Source organism: Podarcis erhardii, assembly GCF_964252035.2.
Source record: "Podarcis erhardii genome assembly, chromosome: 4".
Taxonomy (NCBI): domain Eukaryota; kingdom Metazoa; phylum Chordata; class Lepidosauria; order Squamata; family Lacertidae; genus Podarcis; species Podarcis erhardii.
Genome location: NC_138508.1, coordinates 41,773,972 through 41,789,617, shown reverse-complemented (window position 1 = coordinate 41,789,617; position 15,646 = coordinate 41,773,972). Strand labels below are relative to the sequence as shown.

General features: G+C 38.4%; 1 protein-coding gene and 1 long non-coding RNA gene across 5 annotated transcripts in view; one reads left to right on the top strand and one right to left on the bottom strand.

The window, feature by feature from the left end:
- Positions 1 to 15,646, bottom strand: part of EPHA6 (EPH receptor A6) — a 348,542-nt gene that overhangs the window by 57,714 nt on the left and 275,182 nt on the right. For 3 of the 4 annotated variants that reach the window (XM_081859642.1, XM_081859643.1, XM_081859645.1), the window contains 2 exons: positions 11,050 to 11,175; positions 962 to 1,023 (listed from right to left, as the gene is read on the bottom strand). In XM_081859642.1, the coding sequence (XP_081715768.1) occupies positions 962 to 1,023; positions 11,050 to 11,175 (188 nt within the window). The remainder of the gene's footprint in view (positions 1 to 961; positions 1,024 to 11,049; positions 11,176 to 15,646) is intronic. The other variant, XM_081859644.1, reaches the window with a different exon arrangement.
- Positions 6,706 to 14,103, top strand: LOC309340803. The gene is made up of 2 exons (XR_014156107.1): positions 6,706 to 6,851; positions 14,004 to 14,103. It is a non-coding gene; the product is annotated as an uncharacterized lncRNA (long non-coding RNA).

Below are 15,646 nucleotides of genomic sequence, written 5' to 3'. Positions count from 1 at the left end.
AGTAATGTAACCTAGAGGTTACCAGAGTATAGACAACAGTAGTTAGGCTGTGCCTGTCCAGCTGGGGCACCAGCTGAAGCTGATGGAAGGCACTCTGTGCCACTGAAGCCACTTGAGTCTCAAGCAACAGCAAAGAATCCAGAAGTACCTGCATACCTGCTCAGTGAGCACACAGTGCCATCTAGTCTTATAATGTTTCTCCTGAGCCCCACAGCAGTTCTCCTCTGTTGGAGCTTTATATGTCCCAAGGCATGTCCTGGTCTTCTTAAACTAACCTGCTGCCTAAACTATGGGGAAAGACATCATCCTGTTGCCAGTGTTGAAGTCAGATTCAGCTGCCAGTTCAGGCAGCTTCTGTATGTGAAGTGGGAGAGCAGCACCATCTTGTCCCTTGCCTCAGACAGCAAAATGTCTTGGGGCCGCTCTGTGCCATTCCCTATCCACGCTTTTGACATTTATTTAGATCCAGTAACTGAACTTAAGTGGAACACCGTTATAGTCAAGCCACTTCAGTAGTTCCTAATTCAATTTGTTAAATGCAATTAGCCATAAATAATTATAAATCAGCTACTAAACCTGTGCTATACTTCCGTAAGCCAAAAACAAAACTCAACGAAGAAATATTTTTAAATGACTGAGCAAAATGAACAGCTGCCATATGGCAAGGCATTTGCATTTCAGTTTATCTTTTTGTTCATAATAACACCATTTGAAATACATTTTGCTAAATATGGGGACTGAACTTGTAGAAGAAATCAATTATATTCTTAAGTCTAAATCTTCTCCTTTTCTGGCTATGCTCTAATGTATCACTGTACCTAAGAAATGCACCCTGGGGAAAATACTTCTCCAACTAAAAATCCATGAATAACATTATGCAAAAATTAATTTGTGATAAATGATTCAAAATCTTTACTTAGAATGGTTTTTATTCATATTTCTTGTGAAAATAACACCTCACCCGTAGAAAGGAGTCAAGGGATCCATTCTCCATGTATTCAACCACAATCATTACTGGTCTGCCTGCAAAGACAGCAAAGGAATGTGTTAGGATTATAGGTATATTAAGGGTTTGTTATAGTTCCAGCTGTTAGGAAAAGATTATTTGCATTAGTAAAATATGTTGCTCATTTCCCAGTCCTCCTCTGTAGCAAAAATGTATCTCATTGTTCTATTATTTCTGAGTAGTTTCTTGGTCATGTTGCTGGATTTACCAAAGGCATTATAATATTTTTGGTTTTTTATTTAAATGGCTAAAATCATAATCTATTATTTATAGCCCATGCTATTCTTGGTGGATACAACCCTGTGCACTCAAAACAGTGCTGAGGAGAGGGAGTGTTACTAAGCTATGAATACGACCCTTCTCCTTTAGACTAGAATATATAGTTAACATTTGATGTTTGTGACAAGAACAACCAAGTCATTCTAGTACTAATTTACTTTCTGTATTTACTTGACAAGCCTTTTACTGTTTGTGTTCAGGAGTAAGCCATCACTCTAAAACTACCTAGAAGAAATAACCCAAGTTGCATGCTAATCAGGGTTTTCCATCAGATGTTATTTAGATAATGCTAATAATACAAAGGCGTGAATAATATATGCAGAAATACTGTAATGAATCATCTTGCATGCAAGACAGGAAAGAATATAATAAAACAACAAACACATTTTGTGCGAATGCCTGTATTGGTTCCATTTGTAACAAATACCAGATAAAATGATAGAAGGAATAAAGAAACACAGGTACTTGAGAAGAACCTTGTCTACATCTTGCCTGTTATTATTTTTCATTCTTTCTCCTGCCAACATAGCATAATCAGATAGATAGCATAATCAGAACTGCACACAATAGTCATCATGCAACTCTCCTGAAGACTAACAAAATGGCTTTATAATACTTTCAGCAATTTCTGTCTGTTAAACTTTCTTTGGACAGAAATTCATGGATGAACAAATGGGCACCCAGTTGGAACTAGTGGACATTCATGCAATGAAACGAACAAAAATAATTTAAGACACTGTGAATATGAAAGGACAGACCAGTTCAAACCACCTATATGTAATGCTACTGCTGGATAGGGCAGAAGTATTCCTCCACTCAGCTTGTCCTCTGCCACCAGGGGAGCTCCACTGTTGGCAAGGAAGCTCTTCTAGTGAACAGAATTGCTAGATCCTAAAATTAAGAACTTGTCAAGAATGTATAACTTGCTGTTGAAATGGAATACTCAGGATGAAACAGTGAAATCTGTTATGATTAAATGGGCACAAGACGTTGGACATAATATTATGATGGCTGACTGGGAACAGTTATGGACCACAGGTATGAAATTCATGGCATGTAATGCCTTAAGAGAGAATATAATGAAAATGATATACAGGTGGTATATGACACCAGTCAAGCTTGCAAAAATCTATCATTTGCCCGATAATAAATGTTGGAAATGTAAAGAGACCGAAGGTACATTCTTTCATCTCTGGTGGACGTGCCCAAGGATTAAGACTTTCTGGGAGATGATCTATAATGAAATGAAAAAGGTATTTAAAGGTATTTAAGAATCCGAGACCAGGGAGAAGAGTCGGTGGAGGAAGATTGGAAGAAATTTAAAGACTACTTACAGAAACATTGTATAATTAACAACTGTTAGAAGGATGTTGGAATAATATTATATGATTTTAGCAGGAATGATATAAAGGATTTGGGAATAATTGACTGTTAATTGGTGAAAGGAGGAAAAACAAAGTTACATTATATTAAGATAATTTACAGGATTAAAATTTTAAAAGAGGGAAAGGATTTGCTGAAATGGATAATTGACCTAGAATACAAAAAAGGGAGGTGTGAGGAGGTCAAGGTAATAAGCTAATGAAAGATAAGTAATGAGGAGATTTGATATATTTTTCTTTGTGTTTTTGTTTTTGTTTAATGGATTTTATTTTTCTGTTTTTTTATATTGTGATGTGTTGTTTTGTTTTTGTTTAATGTGGTATTTTTACTTTTTCTTTCTGTAACCTTTAAAATTTTAATAAATAGTATTTTTTTAAAAAAGGAAGCTCTTCTAGTGAGTGCCCTATGTGCCAGCCCAAATAGCAGTAGCCAGCAGACAGGCCCCCAAAATAGGATTTTGGGGTGTGTGTGTGAGAGAGAGGGCAGAGCTGGGCTGGCACAGGCATTGCTGTATCCTGCAGCAGCCTTGTGGCATAGTAAAAGGGCATTTTCCCACGTGCCCCCCACCATTTTCTACCCTTGGTGAGGAGGCATATCTGTTTCAGTAACATTGGGTTTTGTCAGTGAAATAGTTGTGAGAACATCTTCAAGTGAACATTCTACTGTCTTTTAATTTAGAAATACAAGATAGCGTATTATGCCAGCAAAATGGCTGCCTTTACAGCGTGCAAAGCACACAGAGAGCCAAATATATTACAGAGCTCCCTAAAGGGTTCATAGGGAAACATTCTGTTTACATTCCATGGTTACAGGACAAAGGCTGTTATCTAGAAAGGCTGGGTGGCAGGCATTGCTCCCATAGATAACAACAGATTGCCCAACTGAACTCAACTGGAGCTGTGGACTTACATGGAAGATCAGCTGTCTATAAACATATTATTGTGAACCATTATGATATTTTAGAACAAATGAGACAAGAAAGTAAACAGGCTACCATCAGGCAAACGGTTGAAGTGGTGTAAACCTGCTCCTGTTCATTGACCTTCACTCTAACCTGGAGAAAGATATATCTGTACTCCATTACGATTAGAATAAAGGGAGATAAATTCCCTGTTTACACAAAGACTATGTATAGACTTAAAGAGGTAGGGGGGAAATCAGGATCAGAGCAGAATATTTAGCCCCTGAGGTAAATATAAACCTCCATCACACATTGGAGGGGGGGATAGGTTTGTACCCACACTCTCCTCTGTCAATCAGGATGCAATCAGTGGGCAGTTTGAATTGAACTAACACTTTCCTTGTGTGTTTGAGGACCCTGAAAAAGCAGGGATACAGCTGCAATCTACAGAATGAATGCCAGTGCAAATGAACATTTTTAACAATGGGCAGGATGACTGTAATAAAACTCTGCCTGAATAATTACCCCTGAGGGCCTTATAGAATAGCACACCCTGTGGTGGCACATCCAATATCCAAAAATGTAAAGTCGGTAATGTGCCTATCTAAATTATTCATTTTCTTAAAAGAGCAAAGGATGAAAATACTGCTTCTCATAAATTGGTCAGTGCAACTGCTAACAATACAACCTTATTGGCCCTCTTATCACCTGGGCTTATGCGATTTCTATTGTGGGATTCAGAGAAAGTGAACAACTAGATAAGAGCGCCATGTGCAGATGCTTGTCCTTTAATATATGCAATATAAACCATCTGTTTATAAAATAAACCAGGTTTTTATTTTATACTTTTAGGCTGTTGTTGGCATCCATTTGTCTTGAGAGACAATGGGGTACTCCTCTGGAGGTGAAGTCAAACTGCTGCTTTAGCAGCACTAAAGTAACCTGCCCGGGGTGCAAGCCTGGGCACTATATATGGAGGTCCTGGGCTGAGCAGCTGTAATCCTGAACGTAAGTACTAAGGAGTAAGCCCCTCAAATGTACTTCTGAATAAAGTTGCATAGGATTGTGCTGTACAAACACAATCCAGCCAAAGTCAACGTTTGGAAATCAAATTGATTTGAATCGGAGGAAGTGGGCGTCAGAGACACTTGAAGTTGCTTAACTCTAGTGGATTGTACCCTTAGTTATTTTAAAAGCAAGAATGGTAGAACTATCAAGTGCCATTCAGAATCATGTAATTTTTTTAAATATAAGAGCTATTTTATTTTCAATTCATATAATATATGTATATTTAATTTAATTTCTATTTTTTATCACAGCAAAGGATTTTGACAGTGTGCAATTTAATTGAATGGTAGAATGATGAACGAGAATGGTGGCAAGATATTCAGAACACTTTTCCTGTCATTTTAAATACTGAAGCAAAGTCCATGCTAATGAATTTTTTAAAGTATCGAATTAATCTCCCCCCAAATAATAATACATTCAGTGCACACTAATCTCTACAGATTTTGTTTATAATGAAATGCTGAAAAATATGCAAAAGAAATAGGCATAGTAAATGCACATTATATACCCACCCCCACAAATACACAAATGCATACATACATACAGCAGAAAAACAGAAACTGGGGCTATAAAATGGTTCAGTTTAAAGAAAGAGTGAGAAATCTTTTTTTTTTAACCAGATAGTCTGTGTCTTAAAATACCTGAATATAGATAGCTACCCCGTACTCAAGCTGAGAAGCTGAAGTGTATCTGAAGAAGTGTGCATGCACACGAAAGCTCATACCAAGAACTGACTTAGTTGGTCTTTAAGGTGCTACTGGAAGGAATTTGTTTTGTTTTGACTATGGCAGACCAACACGGCTACCTATCTATACCCTCTAACATTCCACATGTTCTCCACATTGTTGGGCGGCTTCATGTATTAGTAATTCCTAGTTGGTGATATTAAGTGGCAAAGTCATTCATCCAAGCTACAAAGTTTCATGGCTAAAGTAGTCTTTTTAGGAATGAAAATACTTTCACTTTTTCAGATTTTGCAGTCCAGGATTTAAATACATGTAGTCTCTCTCTCTCTCTCTCTCTCTCTCTGTGTGTGTGTGTGTGAGAGAGAGAGAGAGAGAGAGAGAGAGATTCTTTTTATCAGTCTCCAATATCTGTAGAGTGAGGACAGGCAGCATGTGAATATGCCCTTAATCTTGCTTTTACACCATACAGTTAATACTTTTTACAACTATTGTCACATCACAGGGACAATACGCACATACAACTAACAAGACACATTTTAGCAAAGTAATAAATGTGCATAGACAAGTGTAGAGAATTTCAGTTGTGCACAAAAAAGGGTTTTAACTTTCACAGGCAAAGAAACCTAAAAAAGATAGGCAAATGTTTTATTAGAAATAATACATATATACAGTCGTACCTCAGTTCTTGAACAGAATGCATTCCGGGAGTCCGTTCGACTTCTGGAACTATTTGAAAACCAAGACACTGGTTCCGATTGGCTGTAGGAGCATCCTGCAGCCAATTGGAAGCCACAGAAGCCGTGCCGGACGTTTGGCTTCCAAAAATCATTCGAAAACTGGAACACTTACTTCTGGTTTTTGATCTTTCAGGTGCTAAAACATTCCAAGGCGTTTGGCAACCAAGGTACGACTGTATCTTGAAACCTTTGAGAACACTATCCTTATCACTTTGAGCCTCTTTAAATAAATAAATAAAACTAACCGCGAAACAAAAACGAACCTTTCTTTCCGTAAATGAAAAACCATACTCCAGCAGTGTATGGAGGATATTTATTTTTTGTCTATGCTGAAGTCTCAAGGTGAGAAATAATAAAACATTCAATGCAATATAAGCAATCGAACTTACAAATCACAACAAACCAACTGCTAGGTAGAAACAGCATCTCCATAGGAATAGAAGGAAATATTTTTAATTTTGCAGTGTGCTATTCTACAGCTTTAACTGTAACTCCTCCTGAAATCTGGTTATGCAGTATAGAAATTCATTCAAAATAAATAATTAACACAGCAACCCACCCTCTCTCCCTCTTGTGCTGGGCTGCGGGGATTGGACTGAGCACAGGTGTCCTTTTGCCCAGCTATGCCAGCTTCCTGCTAGGCGCCGCTGACAAGAGTGAGAGAAGCAGCATTCCCTCTGGTATGGAGCTCCCGCTTCTGCCTGCCAAATGTGCAGATGGGCAAAAGTGCTGTCAACAAGATGGCTACCAGTGACAGGCAGTGGAAGGACCCCAAACCAGGAGTTCCAGAGGTTAGAAGGAGCAGGGATGCAGTCTGTCTAGGATCTGTTGGATCTAAAGCTGGTCCTATTGCCGTCACATTGGGCCTGATCCAGACCTGAGCACAGCTTTCATCCTGTCATTTTCTGCCCCAGTCACTGTGTACAGCAGGGCTGCACATGGGGCAGTGGCCCCACAGCCTCCTAAAGCCATACCAGCTGGTGGCAGAGGTGTGAATTATTTCCTAATTGGGTTTTTTGAGGGGGGGGGGTTATGAGCAAGAATAATGTTATACAAACAAGTACACAAAGTTTTCTCATTACAGATAGGTAGCCGTGTTGGTCTGCCATAGTCAAAACAAAATTAAAAAATTCCTTCCAGTAGCACCTTAAAGACCAACTAAGTTAGTTCTTGGTATGAGCTTTCATGTGCATGCACACTTCTTCAGATACACACTGAAGAAGTGTGCATGCACACGAAAGCTCATACCAAGAACTAACTTAGTTGGTCTTTAACTAAGAACTAACTTAGTTGGTCTTTAAGGTGCTACTGGAAGGAATTTTTTTATAAAGTTTTCTCATGTCATTGTATATTACAAAAATAGCATAATAAATGTGGAAAGTTATCTACAACATATGTTTCATTATTAGTGGTCAATGTATAAGTTCTTGGTTTATGAGTTTGTTTAAACAATTAGGAAGAAGAAGAAAAAAGGGGAAAAGGAAAAAAAGAGGGGAGAGGGGAGTGGCAACTGACTGGGGTAATTATAAATAAACAAGTAACTAGGCTAGAGCGACAACAAAACAATACAATAGCAACAATGGTTATCTGTACCGCAGCATCTTAGTACATTGAAGAAATGGGTAAATTTCCCTCACGCTGAACTGGTCACTGAAAGTCACCCAGTGGCTTGATTTGCACATCACAGCCCTAGTTAAGAACAAACTGGTTTACTGCAAACATGCAGGGTGCTGGTGCAACTGCTGAAACAGTCTTGCTCCACTATTCCCCCAGTTTTTCTGCTCCAGTACCAAAGATGAAAGAAGCTAGAGCCTGGCTTGTTGTAATGTATGAACAGCTCGTTATTTGTTTGGAAACACAGTAGGCATTCGAAAGAAAGTAGATAATCTCTTTAGGCTTTGCACAGCTATGTGAATACATTTATGTTACCTTCATGCTCAGAAATAAAAAAAATTGTCTAGTCTATATTTTCAGAGTCATTTTAAGCAAACAGGCATTTGACTCATCTGTTCCATACTTTACACTGATGTTTGCTGAATTATATACATTACTCAAGTATGAGTGTTGAACATTTATAGCAAACAAGGATTTTGATATGTAACTGACCAAAAATTTAGAGAAACAGGAAAATGACTATTGTGGAGTGCAACTATAACAGCTGCAGAGCTTTCACCATTACTGAATGTTTCTGACTGAATGTTTCTCTGTTCTATCTATCTGTATGCTTACTATGGAAAACACAGTCTCTAGCTTTCTGCTCTTTGCATCTGTTGTCTATGGGACTTACTCTGATGAATTATCCTGGGCAGGAAACAGACCCAACACTTAATCCACTTCAAGATGTCACAAGCCCACCAATTTCACAACATAAACCATGATCTTTTCTCCCTTGGTTCTGTTTTAAGTGCAGCCATTAGCCATACCTCTTTACTGTGTATCACAAAATCCATTCTACCCTCTTTCCTTCTCTTCTGTCATTCTCTACTTGAATGTTGTTAAGGAGGAAATTTAGTAGCCCTTCCTTTGGTATTATTTTATTTTATTTTATTTTATTTCTGCAATATAAGATATTACCTCTCTGTAAAAGTGATTATTAAGGCACATTTTCAAAATGGACACATAATAAAAATATGCAGTATGTATATGCCTTTATTGCTTTGTTTCACTCCAAATAAATGCTCCCAACTAATACAGCTATGAAGTCAATTCTGCACAAGCAGAGTGTCCCCCCCCAAAAAAAATACTTACTAAAAACAGGAAAATATGAAAGTTTCTTTTACCAAGATATTATTAAAACAAAATTATTGAACCTTAAAAGTGCTACATCGGAACATATTTGAACACATGCCCAGGATGCACATTGTTTGAAACAGATATGATGCCAAAAGTCATTCCCTGACCTCTGAGACTGTGGTTCAGGGTCACAGAGAGACTCTAACATAATGGATGCAACCCACATGCTTGAAAAGTTAAAGTGGGAAGGAGATCAGACACCATGAGAAGTAAGCTCTTCATGGCATCTCCATGACAAGGATAATATGTGCCCCAGTTCTTTATTAGATACTGAGACATGTACCCCATGTTTCAATTGTTTCCATGCTACTGAAAGAAAATAAAAGGGAACTCTTTGACCAGTGATACTGCAGATATTGCAGATAATTCAACCCCTAAGCATGGCTTCAGTTATTCATTCCAGTAGCCCCAGAAAACATAAAGCAGGAAAGAGTATATTTCAGGTTACTTTCTGCTAGTGTGACCACACCTGAGCACACGTGCACGGTAACAATGTCAAGTTAATTTTTGTCACAGGTTCTGGAGTGCTTTAAACCATGTAAACCATGGGTAGGCAAACTAAGGTCCGGGGGCCAAATCCGGCCCAATCACCTTCTAAATCCGGCCCGTGGACGGTCTGGGAATCAGTGTGTTTTTACATGAGTAGAATGTGTCCTTTTATTTAAAATGCATCTCTGGGTTATTTGTGTGGCATAGGAATTTGTTCACCCCCCCCCAAATATAGTTTGCCCCACCACAAGGTCTGAGGGACAGTGGATTGGCCCCCTGCTGAAAAAGTTTGCTGACTCCTGACGTAAACAGTGAAAACAGGTTGTCAGCAGTATCGGAACTGACAGTGCCTGCCACCTTTTGACAGAAAGCAAGAGGCGTCAGGTGACAATGTTTCTTTTTCCTTGCAGTACCCATCTGCCCACCTGGGCACAGATTTGATGAGCAACCCAGGTATGCAGACCAATGGTTGTGCATGGATTACTTTTGTAGACTCAGCATGGCTGTCTTTACTTTAAAATGGTCTTTACTACAGTTACAAAGGAAGGAACTAAAATCTGGATTGCCCCCCCCCCCGTCATGTACATTTATTATTAAAATATACAATGCTGTATTCTGCATTTTTATTATATAAATATGACCAAGGGGAATGAATTAATGATGTTTTGGTTTTTTAAAAAATACATATTCGGGTATTTTAAAGTGAGGATAAACAGATTTGATGAAGAAAACCTTATCCAGGCTAAAAAAAAAATTATACTAGAATATTGCAAATTGTACTTGAATTTCAGAATGAATAATTGCTCCCTTATGGTAGTTACGGAATATTTTTTCCAGGAAGTATTTGTTAATTCAATCTATTCTTAATTGTCAGTTTATACAGCATAAGAATAATCCATTTATGTTGTGGAAGAGTAATGACCTCTCAGGTGCATATGGAAATTTCCTTTTAATACTATTCTGGTTGAAAGTAAAGAAAGTAAAGCAATACTTTTATGCATAGAAATTAATATGTAATGATTTGAAGTGCTCTGACTATATTTTGTTGTACTCTGGTGTAGGCTGCACACCAGAGGGTTGTATAAAGTTGTACAAAGTATTTTAATAGTATAGCAGATTCCAAACAAATTTCACACGGCTATTTTGAACAATACGAAAATGATTGGTATGTTGTATACACATTGTGATTGCACAATGCTAAATTATATCCAAGTGTTTATCTAAATTACTAGCTGCTATCCCCTTTTACCGTTTCAGATTCACTGTTGTTTTGACGTTATCTTTAGTTTTGTCATACTTATTTGGGCTCTACTGCATTTCTGATGAATTATAAACTTTGCTCACGGTGACATAAACTTCTCCAGTGCATACCCCACAACTGTCCTGATTTTAAGCAGGACATCTCGGAATCACAGAATGTCCCTTTTTTTGTCTGGCGCTCTGGTGCGAGTCCTCAGCATGTCAACAGGGTTGCGCCAGAGTGCTGGACTGGAAGGCACTCTGGCATGACAATCCTGACACCCCAATTTTGGGGACAAAAATGTTGGAGGGTATGCCATTGCTATTTGTTTGATCTGTAACAAGAGTGAAATAGCAAGTATCTATTTAGCAAAGTATCATGTAACATAAATGCACTGTATTCCTCATTTTGGTCTCAAGAACCAAAGCTTCCTATCCAGTGCTTGAATGTTCACATGGAATACCTACCAGAAGAAATCCTGGGGGGCAAAGATCCTCCCCCTGACAGAGGATGTGGGGCTGGAATGTTATTTAAAAATCCTTCCCTCAGGAATCTTGGGCAAAGAGACTGCACCCCAATGGTCGGGAAGGATCCTTATAAAAGATAAAAATTGTCATTAATTATACAGACAGTTATTTTAATTGCTGAACAGAAGGTGTTGGTTGCAAAGAGAGAAAAAAATCCCATGACAATATTGTTAAATATTAATTTGTAACCAGTTTGTGGTTGAACAAAAAGCTGGTACGCTTCCGTATCCAAATCAGCTGATGCCAGGCATAGAAAGGTTATTCAAGGGATGCCTTCACAATGAAACTTACTTCTGAGTATGGGATTGCTCTAAAACTTTTCTGATAATGAAAGGACACACATTTTAAATGAAGAAAATGTAAAATTTGTAATGATGATGATGATGTCAAAGAGAAAAACAACTACCAGACTTTTAGAAGACATCTGAAGGCAGCTCTGTTTAGGGAAGCTTTTAATGTTTAACAGAGTATTGTATTTTAATATTTTGTTGGAAGCCGCCCAGAGTGGCTGGGGAAACCCAGCTAGATGGGCGGGGTATAAATAAATTATTACTACCACTACTACTACTACTACTACTACTACTACTACTACTACTACTACTACCCTGGCCATCTGAGTGGGTTGTCCCAGCCCCTCGGACTGGCTTCAAACAAATATAAAAGGACTGAGGTTACCAACACCAGGACTATTATCACTAAAGTATAATTTGGCTCTTAATGTCAGTGCTTTGGGTTTTTATGAGGAAGCACATGGGGACCGGGGAGGAGGGCAGACAATAATATCTGTACTATAAATCCACTGATAATATACTATAAAAATATCCATACTATAAATCCATTAAAATGTTAACAGATACATTGTGTTATTTCTCTTTTCATTAAATCCCATCAAGGCAGACTCTTCATGGCTTTTGCAACTATGGAAAGGTTGTGTATGAAGCCTGAGTTGGAACAATGATTGAATGAATTTCAAATTTCAGTGAATAGAAATATTAACTTTTGTGAACAAAGTATCATGCAGTTCAAACCCTACTAAAAATTCAGCAAAGCCCTATGTACAGTATCAGCCTTCTGTTTTTCAAATAAATTGAGATATATACTTGAAATTACTACACAAAACTACTTTAGGAAGTACTTGTTTCAGACGTATATGTTCAGCTGGCATATACTTGAGTTTCTATCAGGGTGTGGGATGAGGAGAGAAAGACTACAAGTATGAAGAAGTGCCTTGCCAGGAAGCTTAATAATATGTTTTGCTAACTCTGCCTCACACTTCCATTATTTTTAGAACGAACTGCATGCTTGCTCCTCAGAGACAGACAACACCTGCCTCTCATTATAATCAGAAAATAAACAGGTTCCTTAATCTTCATGGGATGTAATTTTGTAGTGATTAACAGAAATGCAGAAAAACCCCAGAAAGAAAATTCAGATAAAACATAGTTCATTTATATCTTTTTAAGTTTACTTAGATACAACAAAAAGTAATGTTGGTGCTATGTAAACTTAGAAAGATATAAATAAATAAAATAAATCACCCACTCACTGATTTTCATTGCCAAAGCCTCATTATCCTTTGCGTAATATATGCTTCACTTCTAGCTTTCAGTGTGAGACATAAACAGTATATATTTGAACAAACAAAGCGTGCTGGGATTTTATTGTATATCTCAAAGAACATCAGGCCCAGACTACCCACTACATAAATCCACTTAACAAGAACTTGCTAATACTGAGATGAGGAAAAGTAAGGATCAGAATCAGGGGCACTTTCCCCCACTCTAATCACCCCACCCACCCCCAGCAATGGAGTTTGAAAAGCTCAATTTCCTAGAAGGGATGACTTAAAGTGGAAAAACAGTAATTCAAGAAAGGGTTAAATGCTGTACAGTATTCCCCACTGCTGCTTCTACACTACAAATGTATGACACTTATCTAAACCAGCCACTGGACTACTGCTATACACATTTCCACTTAACATACTGCTTGTAGCGCTGTAAATTACCATTTACATATACATTTGAGAGTCTATAACAAAACCAATGATGTTGTTTTAGTAAGAAATCAATTAAACCCAAAGGGTTAAGTAATGTTCACCTAACTGAGCCAAGCTTTAAATACTTGTGGAATTTTTCTTAGGAAGCCTTTGCAAGACTGAGGTTATGAACTGCACATTAAGCTAACTTAGATGGGGGAAGCTCTAAAATTCCAATTGATCCATTTTTGAAAAATATTTGGGGTCAGAAGCTCTCTGGTGTACCAGGAAAGTGGAACTGAGGATAGGCTTCCTTGGTAGGCCCTGCCAGGCACTGGGGTCACAGAAGCCGCACAAAGATGCTGCTTGCTCACACTGGGCCCTTTGATTATCCAATTCGGTCCTTGGGAGGGTCTACGCTCATGTTTTTAACGTTAAGTACGGGTTAAGGAAGGGTTGTGGATAATAAAGAGGCACAAATGGCACATTGCTTTTAATGTTTGTAATGCGTTGTTAAAATGTGACACCAGAGGGTGTTGCAGAGCAACCAGTAATGTTTTGGCGGAAATAAACCCAACAACAAGGTAAGAAAAACAATTTAAATTACAAGTATGCCCTGTGGCATTTAAAAATGATATATCTAATATCTTTCTAATAACGTTAAACAGCCCTTGTCTGCTTTTGTACTATTGCACAGCCTTACAATTTGGAGAGATCCTTTTTGTTCTTACCACCCTGAAGAATTTGGTGTCCTCATCAAACATGATCACTTCACTGCTAACACCAAACTCCATGTGTGAACAAGTTACAAAGCACTGGTACCAACACTGATCCTTTGGGGAACCCACTTCTTGTATCCCTTCAGTGTGAGAACTAGCCATTTATTCCTACTTTCTGCTATCTGTTTTTTTTTAACCAGTTAATGATCCAGAAGAGAACCTGTCCTCTTATCCCATGACACCTAAGCTTATTCAGATAATCTCAAACAGACAGACGGAGAAAGGAAGGAAGGAAGGAAGAGAGAGAGAGAGAGAGAGAGAGAGAGAGGGTATCTGGTGAGTGACTTTATTAAATAATCTACATAATTGCTGCTTTTTCTGTAGTAATAAATGCTGCTAAAGGTGTATAATGAAGGTGCCATCCAAACCTCCATGGAGAGAGCATTACACAAATGGGGAGCCACTGCAGAAAAGGGCCGTTCTTGTGTTGTCATCCTGTAGGCCTCTCATGGAGAAGGCGCACAAAGGAGGGTCTCAGAGGATGATCTTAGGGTCTGCTTAGGTTCATATGGACAGAGACAGTCCTTGAGGTATTGTGGTCTTGAGCCATTTAAGGCACTGTTCAAGTGTGAAAAGTGTGCCATCAGTTACGTGTAGATCTTGCTGATTTTCTTGCCTGTAACAGTAAGCAGGCTACTATTTTAGATTTCAGTAGAGTGGGGATTGAAGGTTTCATTCGCTCTTTGTGTAAAACCCATGTACACGACAAGAATGTAATGAACAAAAATCTGACAAGCATGATGATATATGGCTAAACAGAGGACTCTTTGATCCCCATGAGAGTAAATCACAGCAGGGACGTTTTAATCAACAAACAAGAAGATTTTGGGGGGGATTTGGGTATGCCCCTGACTTGCCTATCTAATCTGAGACTGAGAAAGAGGACCTATTTTCCATCTACAGCACTAACCTTTCACATATTGTTTGTCCTATGAAAAACGCAGGCTGGTATTGCAGTAGTACCTTGGGTTACGAACTTAATTCGTTCCGGAGGTCCGCTCTTAACCCAAAACCGTTCTTAACCTGAGGCGCACTTTTGCTAATGAGGCCTTCCGCTGCCGCCGCGCTGCTGGTTCACGATTTCCGTTCTCATCCTGGGGCAAAGTTCACAACCCAGAGCAACTACTTCTCGGTTAGCAGAGTTTGTAACCCGAAGCATTTATAACCTGAAGCGTTTGTAACCAGAGGTACTACTGTACTTTTCTTGCCTCAAGTATGACTAAGCTACTGCAGTTGACCAAACCTCAGCAAATGAGGTTCACTTCCCATGATCACAAATAGAAATGCTGCTTTAAATGGTCATTAAGTCTGTACTAGAGTCTTGACCTGAATTCTTCTTGTCCTCAGCATTTCAATTCACCTGATCATACCAGCTTTGCAGCATGCGTAAATAGCTACTAGCTCACTCCTATAATTAAGCATTTTAATACAATTTTTCAGCATTGTGTATAACAAATTTACACTAAGGAGGCAGAACTGTCCTCAATAACTGTTTATGTATTATCTTGGGTGTATCTAATGATGCAGCCTAGATAATGTTATTGCAGGATTCTGCAGTTAAATCTTGCTCATCCTTGCCAGTCCATAATGAGAAGAGAGAGTGGGAGTCAGGCACATTCAATTCTAAGGATCAAGTAATGCTGTTAGAAAGATTCATGGCTTTCATTTAAGCAAGTTTTTTGGCAGTGGTGTGCATTGTTGATAATGACCTCATTAATGGATTCCTCTGAGTAAATTACAAATATGATTTTCTGGTATAAAAACAATTACCTTTCAATTGCAC